General features: G+C 33.4%; 2 protein-coding genes across 2 annotated transcripts; one reads left to right on the top strand and one right to left on the bottom strand.

Moving 5' to 3' along the window:
• Positions 1 to 6,267: 6,267 nt before the first annotated feature.
• Positions 6,268 to 7,578, top strand: LOC125590620. Its single transcript, XM_048764250.1, has one exon. It carries the CDS (start codon positions 6,268 to 6,270, stop codon positions 7,576 to 7,578), a length of 1,311 nt encoding a protein of 436 aa, XP_048620207.1.
• Positions 7,579 to 10,076: 2,498 nt separating this feature from the next.
• On the bottom strand, positions 10,077 to 13,152 carry LOC125590619. Its single transcript, XM_048764249.1, has 4 exons — positions 12,301 to 13,152; positions 11,546 to 12,220; positions 11,042 to 11,290; positions 10,077 to 10,763 (listed from the first exon to the last, which is right to left on the bottom strand). The coding sequence occupies exons 1-4, from the start codon at positions 13,150 to 13,152 to the stop codon at positions 10,077 to 10,079; spliced, it is 2,463 nt and encodes an 820-aa protein (XP_048620206.1).
• Between the last annotated feature and the right edge of the window lie 3,238 nt (positions 13,153 to 16,390).

The raw sequence follows: 16,390 nt of genomic DNA, 5'->3' as shown, positions 1-16,390 counted from the left end.
TTTATTTTCGAACTCCGAATCACGTTATATTGGTTTTCATTTATTTTGTATAGTAATAATCACACGGTGAATAACCAATGACTCAAAATTTCAAGTCAACGCCCAAAAATAACTTATGTTTATTTAAAATTTTGTTTTGTCCAATTCACCCTAGAAGTTCTAGATATTTACGAAAATGTCATTACTTTGTTTTTTTTTCGAAAATAATGTTTTTACCTTACCATTCCCATCGTTACCAAATATTTACAACTTTGCCTTTGACATCAATACCTTAACCACCATAAACTACCAAATTGAGAGTGTTAATGCCCTAAAGTTTCAATTTTTTCTCATCTTTTCTCATTTCCTATCCACACAAACCACATATCTTACACTTTCTCTCAAAATTCATTAAAAAAACTGAAGATTTTGATTACAAATTATGGAAGGTTCATAAGCTCACGATTCTTGGTGATTAACGAGTAGGTAGCTGTTGTGGTAAAGTTCTGGGTGATTGGAGAAACCACGCAAGTCATCTCACGAATTCAAGGTATGAAATCGCGAACTACATTTTATTTTTCAGATCTGTTCGACGAAGAAGACTTTTTCATCGAGAAGACTTCTGGTCAATGCATAGGTTAGTTTTGCAATTGACTGTTTGTGTGTTTTTAATATAAGACTTCCCTAGAAGTCTTCTAACTTTCCTTTGTAAACAAAAAATTTCGAAATTCCCAGAGAAGACTTCTTCTCTGATAAACATGTTACTTTTAAATTTGACCGAACTTGGTCAGAAATTTGACTTTTTGTAGAAGACTTCTAAGGAAGTCTTCCTGGAGAAAACTTCTACAGAAGTCTTCTAAAGAAGTTTTCTGAAAGTCTTCCCTAAGTCTTCTCAATACCGGAAGATGTCTGCGTGGGTTTCTTTAGAAGTCTTCTCGAGTTTAATTTTGGGTTTTGGTCAAACTTTTGCCCGCGAGAGAAGACTTGTAGAGAAATCATCCGACGGAAGACTTCTAAAGAAGTCTTTTCTCGAAAAGTCAAATATAGTCAATTACAAAAGTAATCCAGCAGACTTCTTGCGACATTGAGAAGACTTCCGGAAGACTTAGAGAAGACTTCTTTTGAAGTATTCTCCAGGTAGGCTTCCCTAGAAGTCTTCTACAAAAAGTCAAAATTCTGACTAATTTCGGTCAAATTCAAAAGTAACCTGTTTATCTGAGAAGACTTCTCTTCTCTGGGAATTTCGAAAAAATTTCAATTTCAAAAGTAAGCCAATATTTACAAAGGAAGACTTCCGAAGATGTCTTTTGTAGAGTAGACTTCTTAAGAAGTCTTCCTTCATAAATTTGCAATTGCAAAAATGACCTAAATAAAAGGCTTCTTTTGAAGTCTACATAGAGTAGACTGCAAGAAGTCTACACAGAGTAGACTTCTTTTGAAGTCTTCGGTGGATGACTTCAAAAGAAGTCTTCTACGTAAATCTTTATTAAACTTCAAATTTATCCAAAATTAAAATTAATTTTTAATATCATCTTGCTAATTCATGTTTATTAGTCAATATTGGAACAACTGAATCGAATTTATAACTTAATTGGTGATAATTATGAAGTTACAAACATTGATGTTTAATAATGTTTCTAGCTAAACGGAGAAGTCTTCTCCGATGATTTTGTTTTATTAAGTTGATGTTATGTGTTTGTGTTGTCTTCCTCATAAGATACAATTTTTAACTTCCATGAGATTTAAAATTTCAACTTTCACTTAAAATTGAATTTTGATCTTTTGTGAATTTGACTAAGGTTTTTTGAGAAGTCTTAGTTTTAGCAAATTTTACTAAGTTTTTGTGTTGTTGTGTTTTGTTATGTGAGGGTAGAATGATTTAAATATTTTTTAATATGTTGCATCAATAACTCTAATGAAGTCAAGTACTTTTGGCAAAACATGAACATATTTACCATTTTTTTTATTAACATCTCTTAAAGTTTACAAAATAATTCACAACTAAAATATTACACATACAAATCATAAAAAGACCATAAACAAAATTATTACACAGCTATATATTATTCCTCAACATAGATAAGCTTGGACTCCACTTCACATCATCTCTTTGTACCACTTTGGGCAGAAGACTTTGAAAGACTTTCTAAAGACTTCGTGGGAAGTCTTCTAGCATAAAATACAAAATATTTCCCAAAAAGTCTTCCGAGAATCTTTCGAGAGTCTTCCGAGAGTCTTTCAAGAATTAACCCAGAAGTCTTCCAAAATATGTCTTAGATCTGAAAAATTTGCATATTCAAAAGCATTCAAATGACTTGAAAATAGAGAAGGCTTCAAAAATAAAATTTTAGATAATAAACAAAACAGTCACATTAGGTTGGACCTATAATTTTTTAGAATCTAATATATAAAACACACAAAATACATATCAAAAATTTATACCACTTTAGGCAGAAGACTTCCTGAAGACTTCATGGGAAGTCTTCTAGCATAAAATGCATTAGAAGATTTTCTAAGAAGGCTTCTGAGAAGTCTTCCGAGAGTCTTCTGAGAAGTCTTTCAAAGTCTCTCAGATCTAGAAAAACCTGCAAATTCAAAAACATTCAAATAACTTCAAAACAGAGAAAACTTCAAAAATAAAAATTTTATGCTTACAAAATAAACAAAACAGTTACACTATGTTGAATCTATAGCTTTTTAGAATCTAACATATAAACACACACATAAATTCATATCCAAAATTTAGAGATCTACCTTTGAAAGAGTGAAAGATGAGAATCATGTAATGAAAAATCTGCAAAAAGAAAATAAATTAGTGAGAAGACATAAGAAAAAGTGAGAAATGGATATAAAGTTGAGATTAGAGAGATGTTGGAGAGTTTTAGAGTGAGAAACATTATATTTTTGCTGCAGTCATTTGAGAGGAAGAAAGAGAATGTGTAATTTTTTTTTATATATGGAGACAAAAATTTCAATTAGGTTTAATATTTTCGACCAAGAAGACTTCTGGAAGACTTATGGAAGACTCATGGAAGACTTATGTAAGACTCATGGAAGACTTATGGAAGACTTTGATTTAGGTGGAAAACCTAAATTATTCCAAAATTTAGGCGGGAACCCTAAATTTTACTTAAAATTAAGCGGGATGTGTCGGAAGACTTCTTTTTAAGTTTTCTGTGAGTTCTAGACCCTAAAATCAAATAACTATGCAAAAAAACCTTTTTAAACTTAAAAAAACTTAGAAAGTGTTTAAATCAAATTATTAGATTGTTGCTAAACATATATAGGTCAATTTGAAAAAGGAAAAAAATGAAGATAAAATTTCAAATCTAACCCTAAAGATACCAACAAAACTATAACATATGTTACCAAACCCTAAACCAATGACTCATGAACCAATCGACATTCACTCATCTATGTTGAAAATAATTCAATTTCAGATAAACTAAATTTACATCATTGAAAAATGTTTATTATTATATGATTTCAAATTTTAACCCATGAAAATATTTTTTATAAAAATTTTAAATTATTTTTAAGATCTAATTCATGAGAAGACTTTCTCTCGAAGACTTTTGGAAGACTTATGGAAGACTCCTGGAAGACTTATGAAAGACTCTTGGAAGACTTATGGAAGACTTTGAAATTTAGGCGCGAACCATAAATTCTATTAAAATTTAGGCGGGATGTGTCTGAAGACTTCTTTTTAAGTCTTCTTTGAGTCTTCCAGACCCTAAAATCAATTACTATGCAAAAAAACTGTCTTAAACTTAAAAAAAAAACTTAGAAAGTGTTTAAATCAATTTATTAGATAGTTACTAAACATATATAGGTCAATTTGAAAAAAAAAATGAAGGTAAGATATCAGAATCTAACCCTAAAGATACATACAATACTATAACATATGTTACCAAACCCTACACCAATGACTCATGAGTCAATATACATTCACTCATCTATGTTGAAAATAATTCAATTTCAGATGAACTAAATTTACATCATTGAGAAATGTTTATTATTACATGATTTCAATTTTTTACCCATCAAAATATTTTTTATAAAATTATAAAATTATTTTTTAGATTTACTGAACGAGAAGACTTACAAAGAAGTCATCATAGAGAAGACTTCTTTGTAAGTTTGTAAGTCTTCTCTAACGGAGGGTTATAATGGTAAAACTGAATACATGTTTTTTGTTTGTTCACAAGGGGGCTGTTGTAATTTCACTAGGCTTTTTGGTTACTTTTGCATTTGATTGAATTTGGGGTACACTTTTGTATTCAAAAAAAAGTTTTGAGTCACTTTTGGCAATTCTCCCTCCGTTAAATTATGTGAAGAAATATTATGTTTGTAATATTTGGTTTGTTTCATAGGACCTTGTATAATGGTTTCAACACCTTCCACATATTCTAAACACCTTCTTTTTCTCATTTTAACATTCTATATCATTTTCTCTCTCTTCCACCTCATTTATTCAATACTCACTTCATTTTACATCTCTACAATGGTTTGTTTTAAAAAATTCAACACTCTACCCCACAACTCTTAATTCATATTTTTGTTTCTTACAATTAATTTAAAAACTAAAAATAACATAACTTTTAATAATATTTATTTTGAATTATTATACTTAGCTTAATTTTTAAATAATACCAAAATCTGTATTAATAAAACAATCAAAATTAAGAACATATTTATTTTTTTTAAGTAAGATATTTACCAAATTTTATTTTCAAAAATATGAAACTTATTATTATTAAAAATTTTAAAAAACTAAAATTAAGAAACACTAAAATAGTTGACTATTATGAAAAATAATGTTTATAATGAAAGAAAAGATTAAAACACTAAAATAGTTGATTATAACAAGAAAAAAAAGATTAAACACTAAAATAGTTGATTATAATGAAAAATGACTTTTTTATGTATCCAAATGAAACGAGAGTAGTCTCTATTTATAAATAAAAAAATCTTGAATTATGATATAATTTTTATATTTTTTTAAAAAAATTATTATATAATAAATGTGTTTGAATTAGTGGGTGCAGATAAAAACAAAAGAAATCTGCACAGCCAATCAGAACACAATATTTAAATCTTATCCAGATTTAAAAAATAAATCGTGATAAAACCAGCGCGTGTATGCCTTTTCTATCTAATCAGAAGACGACAAGTAGCAGCGGCGCTGGACCACAAAAAAAAGTTTCGACTGCTAGAACTTTACTAGGGGTGTTTATGTCTTATAGATAAGCCAAATTTATCGAACACATTTATACAATGGTTTGGAATGTTGAAAAGTGTTTTCAAATGGTGGCATACTAGGAGAGCGACACGGTCGCGGAACAAATGCCACGTCAAATAAGGTTAAATTTTTTTAATTTGTCCCGTAACAATGTAAAGCTTAGTGTGAAAATTGCCAAAAGAGAACAAGAAAACAACATAGTTGTCCCTATGGTATAAATCCATTTTTTTTTCATTTTTTCTCTCTTTTACCCTTTCCATATGTTAAAATTAATATAAAAAATAGTTATAAAAATCAAAAAAATTATTAAAAATATAAACAATTAATAAAACACCCATTTACATAAACACATATTTTTTTTGGGTTGAAAAACATAATAAATAATGTTTTTAAATTACGTTCTACTAAAAGTAGAATTCTGTTTCTACACAAAACGGGTGAGCAGAAAGTGAATTCTAGAGTGAACACATCCATCTACTTGTTTTAGAACGTACAAACTACTTTTTACTATAATTCTAAATATGGGGAATACGAATTCTACTATTTGTAATGATCGCTACTTTTATTCAGAAAGACGTTTCTACTTTTATTGAGTATTCTAAGTTATCAGGAATGCAAAATCTAAAACTTACACGAACGTCCACTTAGTGTAGAAATTACATTCTGGAATTTTGTTATGTTCTACACAGTGTAGAAGGTGCCTTCTACGGATAAAAAAACTGTATTTTCGAATATTAAGGAAGTTGCCGTTTTAAAAATATTCTAAAAATATTCTAACTTCCTAAAACGTGTTTTCATTGATTTTCTTCGTGAAAAATAAAAAAAAACGATTTTGAATGTTCTTCTTCACCAATCTATGATTTCCCTATGATTTCGCTATAGTTTGTTTTGTGATTTTCACAAACTCTTGTTCTATGATGCATATCTATACAACATGTGGTGTTTGGGAGTTTGGAGCAACCACAAGATGGGTTTTTTCGGCTGATGAGAAAGGGGCTAGGCTACTGTTACTGGAATCAAATTCTACCTTAGAGGTTTTTAAAAGAATGGTTTTGGAGGATTTTGATATGGAAGAAGATAGCTTACCCGATTTGGAATTGAGTTATCTACCTACTGAGTTGATCAATACATCAACTTGTCCACCTGTGATCATTGCAAATGATCGACAGCTTCAGAATTTTGTTGGTTTTGTTCAAAAGTGTTTTTCTACTCGATTGTGTGTAACATCTAAAGCCAAAGTTGAGAATCTGAATGAACCAGACTTTGATCTTAACAAGTCGCCAGCTGATTCAAGTACTGCTCAAGAGGAGGGAAACTCGGTTGATAGGGGGAACGAACCAACTCATGTGTTTGTTGAGAGGCAGTGCGAGAAAAACAAAGAAAAGATTAGCAGAGTCGAAGTTGATGAGGATGCCTATCATGCTGATACCATGATCTCGGCCAAAGAGGACATACATAAGATGTCAAAGTTTTCTGTGCTCAATATTGTTAAGAAGGGACAATTGTTTGAGAACAAAACTTTGCTGAAAGCGACTTTCGAGATATGTGCAATGAAGCATAACTTTCACTACGAGGTTATCAAAACGGATAGACAGCTTTGGTATGTTAGATGTGAGGATAATGCATGCAATTGGTGTGTTCGAGCAGAGTGTTTGAAGGATTCTGCATATTTCATTATCAAAAAGATAAGCAAAACCAAATCGGGTAGGACTGCTTCGGCCAAAACTATAGGTAGTCTGATTATGCATAGGTATGAAGGGGTTAAGGAAGGGCCGAAATGCAATGATATAATACAGATTATGCTTATGGATCATGGCTGTGAGATCACGAAATCTTTAGCATGGGATGCTCGTGAATATGCGGTTAATGCTGTTGGAGGTATACCAGAGAGAAGTTATGGAACAATACCGAAATACTTGCACATGCTGAGAGAGGCTAATCCGGGTACACATTCATCGTATGAGATTGACAGCAAAGGGAGATTTCGGTACCTGTTTATTGCATTTGGGCAATCGATACGAGAATTTAACAGAGTCATAAGGAGGGTTATTGTGGTTGATGGCACTTTTCTGAAGAACAAATACAAAGGAGTTCTATTGGTTGCAACTGCTGTAGATGGAAATTCTAATTTGTATCCTCTTGCATTCGGAGTAGTTGACTCAGAGAATGAAAATTCTTGGGAATGGTTTATGAGACAACTAAATATTGTCATTGCTGATGATCATCATTTGGCTTTCATTTCGGACAGACATGCAGCCATTGCTAAGGCACTTGAGACTGTGTATCCAACAGCTAAACATGGTATTTGCATTCATCATTTGTTGAATAATGTGGTAACATATTACCATGGGAAATGACTTGTTGGGTTGGTTGCAAAGGCGTCCAAGGTTTATAGAGTTGCTGAGTTTGAAAAGATATTTGCTAATGTGTGTAATATCAGTCTGGCAATTGGAAAATACCTAAGTGATGCTGAAGTCCAAAAGTGGGCAAGATGTCAATTCTCTGGATATAGATAAGACATAAGGACAACAAACCCTGCCGAATCCATCAACTCTGCTTTGCGTTCGCCGAGAGAGTATCCAATCATTCCCTTGTTGGACAGTATCAGGGAAATGCTGACTCAGTGGTTTTATAACCGTAAGAAAAAGGTTTCAAAACATAATCATCCTCCTACCATAGATGTGGAGAAAAAGATTGAAAGGAGAACCGAGAAAGGCAAAAGATTTGCGGTTTACCCTGTCAGCGATGGTCGATTGCTTGTTAGAGGTGATAAATCGACTGCTTAGTTGATTTGGATAGACGTACTTGCTCATGTGGGAAGTACAACCTGATGAAGATACCTTGTCGGCACGCAATTAAAGCTTGTTTTCATGTTGGCAGACAGCCACACACATTGACTGATTTATTTTACACTACAGAAGCTTGGCGAGAAGCTTATCATGAAAGCATCAATCCTATTGTTGTTCTTGAGGATGCTTGGTCCATGCCAGAAGATGTTGTCGTGGTCAATGTGCTACCACCAGAGTCAAGAAAATCAGTTGGAACGAATAGAAAACGCAGATATGAAACTGTTGAAGATAAAATTCGGTCATCGCAAACATCACAAAAGAGGCAGCCTCGCAAGTGTAGTAGATGTGGTATTAGTGGGAACAACAGAGCAACTTGTAAAATACCAATATAGCTAGTCACATATGGTAAGGGTCAGCTTATATAGCCAGTTCGTTTATATGTTTTTCAATCTCAATTTAATTTTGTTTCGTGTATGGATGTTTCTGTTACAGGTTGGTCTGTTCAAGTATGCAAGTTGTGGTGTTTGAAAGTGCAGTATTGCCTTGTCTCGTATGGTTTTTTCTTCTAAAAACAATCAACTTTGTTTTCATTTTGATTGTTATACTTTGGATAATTCTCGTATGGTTATTTTCTCAGTTTCATTGTTATACATTGGCATTATTTTCTCCTCACTTCTCTATCTCTCTGTTTGTTTAGTTATGTTATGTTCAGCTATGCTTTTGAGTTTGAGTTTGAGTTTGTTTGACAATAGCTGCTGCCCGATTTTTCAACAAGGAAGGTGGATTGTAAGAACAGAACACTGAGCACAAAATATAAAGAACCACTAGACTGGTTAAGTCGACACAAACAATGTAACAACAAAACAAAAATTGAAGCCAATACTAAGAACCAGTAGACTGGTAAAGACGACAAGAAAACTCTGAGAAGAAGATACTTAGAACCAGTAGACTGATTTCACTCATTCTTGGCTTCTTAATCTTCCAAAAAGCCATAGAATGCTTCCTAAGCAACCTAATTTGAGTGAATTTTTCTGCTTCCTAACTTCTTCTTCTATTGTCTGTGTGATACTACTTTTTAGATCTTCAATCTCTTCGACAATTCTCCCTTGCTCAGCCTCTACCCTTCGAATCTCATCAAGCAGGGCGTCATCAACCCACTTAAATAAATGATTTTCCTTCTTTCGCTACATAGAAACGAAAATCAAGTTAGGAGAAACAAAATGGAATGAAAAAACAGCATGTTTGTCCTACACAATCGAATATCGAATCAGACAAAAAAGGAACATAACAAATCGAAAATCGAATCAGACTATGAACCTGTGCCCCTATTTCACATCTATAGAACCGTCGGTAAGGATTGTCATCAGTTCTCGAATAGAAATCACAACCCCTTTCCCGCACCAGCACTTAGATGGCACCCCGTACGAATGTCGCCTCGAAGTATTCATGGGTGTGAGAAACTGATTCAGAGAGAAAAAGGAGATTGAAGGAAAATAAGATCTGAAAAAATGTGAAAAGTCGGGTTTCATTGCTGAGTTGGTCTTAAATATGTCGGGTTTTAGGTTTATTGTGGATCTAGTTCTGGTCGGGTTTGATTGCTGAGTTGGATCAAAAGTCTGGTTTACAAGAAGCCAAATTAAGTGTATTACATTTGATTCGATTTATTTACTCCTACGGGATGATCTAGTAAAACAGTTTTGATAATTGTTCTTGTGGTCTTGTTCCGTGTTTTGGTTTCGTTTAGGGTATGTTTAGGGTTTAGGTTAGGGTTGATTGTGGTCTTGTTCCGGGTTTTGGTTTCGTTTAGGGTATGTTTAGGGTTTTGGTTAGGGTTATAATTTAAAACAGTGTTAAATTCTAGCATTCTTCAGCTAAAAACTCTTAGTAATAAAACCACAAGATGTACATTAGATTAGAAGAGTCGATCCTAAAAATCATAATAAAACACTAGAAGTTGTACAATAGACTAAGCATTCTTGTTCCTAAAAATGATAATAAAACACTAGAAGTTCTACATCAGATTAAGCAATCTTGTTCATTACATTAGAACTAGAAACCAAGCAGTCTCACAGAATCTCCTCTACAGTCGAAGAGAGACACTCTGGGGATTGATACTTTGACATCCTGTCAATCAATTCCGGATCATTAGCTGCTTCCCAAAGATCCCATAAAATCCTGTGGCGAGCTTCGATAATGTTACCATCATGCAACAACGACAACTCCAATCCAAGCGCATGGCACTCAATGAACTTCACTGCATAGACGCCACAGTCACATGCACTTTTGTTCAGATTCCCAATGGGGACATAGGAAACAGTATATGCACCGACTGCGAAATTCTTCTGGTGTCTCATAGGCTGAACTGCCTTGACAATACGCGAAATAAGGTTTGCGAACCTATCCACCTCCTTGTACCTTTTCCTACCCGAGCAGTCGAACACATCAATGCTCCTCGTCACAAAACTGATGCACAAGGTGATCCAATGATTCTCACTGACATGAACAGGGACATACAGCCGATCCACATCTATATTCCATATCTCATGTGTCCTGCCATGTGGTGGAAGGACCCCTTTACCGTACTGCAGTAGCAAATTTTGAAGCATGTAGCTCTTTCTACCCTGAGCTTCTAAATGACCATACTCTTTTTTAATCATATTGCTGAAGAAGACAGCCATGAAGGCGACACGATGAGGTCTCCATCGTTTCAAAGATGTCCTCTCCCGGAATACGTACATTGCGGCGTCAATCTCCTGCATATTTCAAAAATCTTAGCACACACAATGTATTTAAAAGACACAAATGGAAGCTAATAGTCTCTAATGTTTACCAAGCTATTAACCCACTCAGATTTATCCATAAGACGATTAGCAATCTCAAAATCTAAAGTGGCAGGTCCAATCCGTAGACGTTTCAACAAATACAATGATAAAATTATAAAACAATTATACATTTTATTTAAAATGTATCAATACATGACAGATGAATGAGAATAGAGTACTTACGTGGAGGAAGTTGACCAAGTTCTAACTTTTTCCCAATCCTCTTCACGGAAAAACACCAAAGCGGCATCTGGCGAGTCTTCTTTGGTTCGATCTATTTGCTCATCATTCCACTGCAGTGGAGCCATGTTCAACGGTTTTGATTTACTTGAGGTCTCAACTTTCACTTGAGACAGATCAAAACCCTCAACAAATGTAGCTTGGGACAGGTCCCGCAAGTCTTGTGTACTCAATCCAAAATCAAAATCATTAGTTTCTGTAGCAATCTTTTTCCCATCCTATTCATTAAAATTTAAAACAATGCATATAAGAAGAAGCCATTTATTCATAACACAAACAAAGCATTACATTCATAGAGTTTCATACACAAACATTCAAACATATTACACTTTAGAAACCTATTACACAAAGTTTCACATTCCATATTACATAATATTACACAGTCAATATGAAGTTCCAAAAGCCTAGCTCCAGCACCCTAACTCAAGCATCTTCCAAGTTCATCAAGTTCTACACTTTCTCTTAGGTAGTACCTTTTTTGTTGGAGTAGGTTGATCGCCTTTGCGCTTAGGTGGAGCTTGAGCGCCTTTGCTCTTAGGTGGAGCTTGAGCGCCTTTGCTGTTTAGTGAAGCTTCTTCAGCTTCTTTCTTGCTAGGATAGCTTCCTTCACCAGTCAAACTGATTGCGTCCCTGAGCTGTGAAACCTCAATCTCCATCTTTCCCATCCTCTCTGTAAACACCCTCTCCATATTCGCCATTTGCATACTGAGCACATCTCCCAATGAAGTGATAGATGTGCGGATAAGACCCTCAATGAAACTCTTAGTTTCAAGACCAAAAGTCAGATACTTTTCTGCTGATCGCTTACACAGCACCTTCTTCTTTCTTGTCTCTGCTCCTTCATCAAGAAAATTTCTCTTGCCTTTTCCTGCAACCTTAACCGAAGAGGTCTCCTCGTCTGCTACAACATCCGTATGATCCACGCTCTTATCAGCTTTTGACCCTCTATCATGGCAGTCGGGTTCCTCCATTTTAGTTTCTTCAGGGTCTAAAACTGGCCAGTCTGTGCTGCTCCAATCATACTTGTTCCTGATCCTCTCCAAAAGAAGGTCCACTCGTTCATCTTCCATCTCACCCTTCCTTGTATAGTCAGCATCTAGAAACACATCACCATTACCAGTCACTGATATGACCGAGAACAAGTTATTCTGCAAACAGTTAAAACATTAAAATCCAAACAAAATATATACAACAACCATATAAAAGAAAAAAACAGAGAGAATGTTACCTTCTTAGTTAAGGAGTCCTCGAGCTCAATGATGTCTTCATAAGAAACTTTTGCAACTCCTTTCCAATTGCCACACCTTGGATCTTTGAAGCTGTTTGAGACTCTTCTGCCTAATATTTCTCCAAAATCAGGAATTGCCTCCATAATCCAAATCTGGAGAGCATAGGAGAAACCCTCGAAAATGTAGCTCTCCTTCTTACCCAACTTCTTCCTAGCCTTCTCAATCGAAATCAGCAGGAAATCACACGAGTGAAGACCCCAATGGAACTTCCAAACCTTGTCAAAATCCATCACCAACTTGATGTACATATGAGGGATGGACATTTTCTCATCTCTCCCCATCACCACACCCACTATTACACAGAAGTAGATCAACCTCATCCTATCAAGCCGAGTCCAGGTGTGAACTTCTTGTAGATGAACCTTTCTGATCGACTGCAAGGTGATCTTACCACCTGTGTGCAGTAGGTTACTCCAAAAAAACCCATCGTTTTTCCATTTCACTACGTCACTGTTAGTTTCCCGTGTAATCTTGAGGCCTGTCACAGCATGGTACTCCTGAAGCGAAAACCGGAGAGGCGTCCTCGTAAAAACAAACCAGTTCTCATGCAGCTTTGAGGTAATCAGCTGCCTACATATGAAGCTATCCACTAGTTTCCCAGAGAACTTGAGATCATTTTCGGCAATAGCCATGATATGTGTGAAAACAGGATCTCTCTTCACATCATCGTACTTTGCACACATAGCTTTCTTCAGATCTCTGATAAGTTCCATGCGGTAATTGTTGTTGATCTTCTTAACCCGAGGTTCTGAACCCTCTGCATACAATCGTTTAGGTAGCTCCAGCTCCATATCTACAAAAGATAATAAAACACATGGTTGTTAACACCAAAAGACATAACCGCAATATCATAAACACGCAAACGTCCGAAACAAGCGTAAGAGTGAAACTGAGCCAAACACAAGATAATAATCAAAAGAAAAACACCATTGTCTAATCAAATTTAAATTTAGAAACATAGTAGATCGATTAATCAAATAAGACAAGTCAATCTCCATCTCGCAATCAAATCAGCAAACTAAGACAATTAACAGTCAAATACACACAAACTTTGTTCAGCGAAATCAGTATCGTAACACTCACAAAGACAAACACAAACACTAACATTGTTCAACAAAATCAGTTCACATAATCAAAAAGTCAATTCAGACAAGCAAACAAATATTGATCCAAGTCAAAGTAACAAACTTAATAATGAAACAAAGACTAAGACAAATCAAAGAAACAAACCGTTCACAAATTGAGACCAGATAGCCGGATGAGAGAGGCAGAGACGGGGAGAGAAGCCGAAAGGTGGAGAGAAATGGAGAGAAGCGACGAGAAGCAGAGAGGCGGAGAGTAGCGGAGAGGTGAAGAGAATCAGAGAGAATCAGAGAGAAACGGCGAGAAGCGGAGAGGCAGAGAGGCGGATAAGCTCGATTTTGCCGTTGATTTCACCGGTTCGTCCACAAGATCGCCATCTTCAAAGTCTCGATTTTTTGGCCTTCAGAGAGAGGCGGTGAAACGAAAACGAAATTAGTTCAGAGGTGGAGGCAAACAGAGAGAAGCAGTGAGAAGCAGAGAGGCGGAGAAGCCTGATTTTGCCGTTGAATTCACCGGTTATTACACAGGATCGCCATTTTCAAAGTCTCGATTGTTTTTCTTGAGAGAGAGGCGGAGAAACCAACAAGAAATTAGGGTTACGTGTTTTGTTCCCTTTTTGTTTTAACTTTTTTAATATATCTTTGTAACACATTTTTTTAAAAAATTTTTTACTATAGCACATGAAACAAACACAATTAAATTATGTTTAATTAGATTAATTCAAGGTTAGTTTTGGGATTTTGGAAAAGTTTATACTAAAGGGACAATTTAATGATGGATTTATACCATAGGGACAACTATGCTGTTTTCTTATTCTATTTTGGCAATTTTCCCTAAAAATAATATCAGCTTGCTTTCTAAGTCTTTTCATTAAAATTTTAAAATTTTGGATCCACAAAATATACATTCTGACAACTTTAATTTATCTCCAATAACCTCCTAAGATAACCTTGAGAAACTCAGACGAGGAAAGAAAAATCTAATATCAATTAAGCTTGGGAAAATTGCCAAAAGAGAACAAGAAAACAGCATAGTTGTCCCTATGATATAAATCCATTTTTTTTTGAAATATCTTTCTGAATAAAAGTAGCGATCATTACAAATAGTAGAATTCGTATTCCCCATATTTAGAATTATCGTAAAAAATAGTTTGTACGTTCTAAAACAAGTAGATGTATGTGTTCATTCTAGAATTCACTTTCTACTCACCCTTTTTGTGTAGAAACAGAATTATACTTTTAGTAGAACGTAATTTAAAAATATTATTTATTAGGTTTTTCAACCCAAAAAAAAAAATATGTGTTTGTGTAAATGGGTGTTTTATTAATTGTTTATATTTTTAATAATTTTTTTGATTCTTATAACTATTTATTTCATTAATTTTAACATATGAAAATGGTAAAAAGGAGAAAAAAAAGAAAAAAAAAATAGATTTATACTATAAGGACAACTATGCTGTTTTCTTGTTCTCTTTTGGCAATTTTTTCTTATTTTTATACATTTTTGTTCGTCTGTTTGATTGAATTAGAAATTTATTCAAATTATATATCAATAATATGTAAAGAGTCTTATTAAGACTAAACATAACTATTAAATACTCTATCTCTATTATTAAAAGAGAAGTACCCATTAAAAAATACCTCTAAGTTTTCTAACTTATTTACACTTCCATGCCACTAAAAATTAAATTAAACTACGTATTTTAATGCTTGTCTTTTCCAGTTAAATTAATGAGTTTTCCTTAACCAAATTTAAACTTAATGTCATTAAATGAACCTAAAAATACATCATATTTAACGTAGCTTATTACGTACGAGTACGGTCCAATAATGAACTTGAATTTTATTTTTACGAAAATGTGAATCACTTGACTTATGTAATATTTAAACTATATTAACTACAATATAACAAATGCATATAACCTACCTATACTTTAGTTTGAAATGATCATGTTCAAGTTTTATATAGTCAACTTACATCATGCATCGATCGATGTACAATATTCAAACCACCTATAGTTTTCATTTTCTTTATAGGATGTATCAACCAACCAATCATCCCATTGATTTTCTAAGCCTTATAAAAAAACAAATCAATAAATACAAACTCAAAATCTAATATCTTCTATTAATCAAAACATAATATATTCAATGTCGTATCTTTAATGTACCTATTAAATATAGAAATTGTAACCATAATTACACTAATTATAATAATAGATTTGATTCCAACCAATTGATCTATTACTTCGGTAATTGATTTGCTTGCAGAAGAAAAAACAATAGATTTAAAATTAATAAGAATATAAAGATATAGAGATTCCAACCAATTGCCTATATTTGCGTATGATTTATGCATAATAAGCTTCAAATTGAACATTGAAAAAGATAGAGAGATTTTTTTTTAATCTTTTACCGACACAAACTTAAACAAAACGAAGAGTTAAATGTAATTTATTTTTGTTACACTTCCCGGAAAAAAACGGTTACAACATGGGCTTTCATAATATGACCTTTTAACATATTAATGTTATGGACATTTAATAATTATCTTGACGAAAAACAAAGACTATAAATAATTTATTATTAATAAAATTATGAAATTATTTACAATTTGATCACTAATTCATAGCACTTTTTTATATGTTAAATTTTTCATAGAAGTTTAAAAATCATTTTATTTTCTTTAAACATGTATAACTAATTTATAATCTTTTATGTCATACTAAGTCATAATATAATATTTCTTCATATTTTACATTAATAACCATTGTTTTTATATATCGCCTACAATTTTCTAATTACGTCTATTTGTTTAATTTTTTATGTGATATCGAATATTTATCGTAAATAGATAGTTTAAGATGCAAAAAAAACAATCGAAAATTCAAATCCGCGATGGCGCGGGGGCCAGGGTGTAGTAATACAATTAACACACAACATAACA

Source organism: Brassica napus, chromosome C7, assembly GCF_020379485.1.
Source record: "Brassica napus cultivar Da-Ae chromosome C7, Da-Ae, whole genome shotgun sequence".
NCBI classification, from domain to species: Eukaryota; Viridiplantae; Streptophyta; class Magnoliopsida; order Brassicales; family Brassicaceae; genus Brassica; species Brassica napus.
The sequence above is the reverse complement of the archived record's forward strand: the minus strand, read 5'-3'. Positions and strand labels throughout refer to the sequence as shown.

Coding starts and splice junctions, on each gene's coding strand:
- LOC125590620 (XM_048764250.1), top strand. CDS start 6,268: ATGGTTTTGGAGGATTTTGATATGGAAGAAGATAGCTTACCCGATTTG.
- LOC125590619 (XM_048764249.1), bottom strand. CDS start 13,152: ATGGAGCTGGAGCTACCTAAACGATTGTATGCAGAGGGTTCAGAACCT. Junction 11,291..11,545: donor AACCTACTCCAACAAAAAAG/GTACTACCTAAG, acceptor TTTAATGAATAG/GATGGGAAAAAGATTGCTAC. Junction 10,764..11,041: donor GTGAAGAGGATTGGGAAAAA/GTTAGAACTTGG, acceptor TGAAATATGCAG/GAGATTGACGCCGCAATGTA.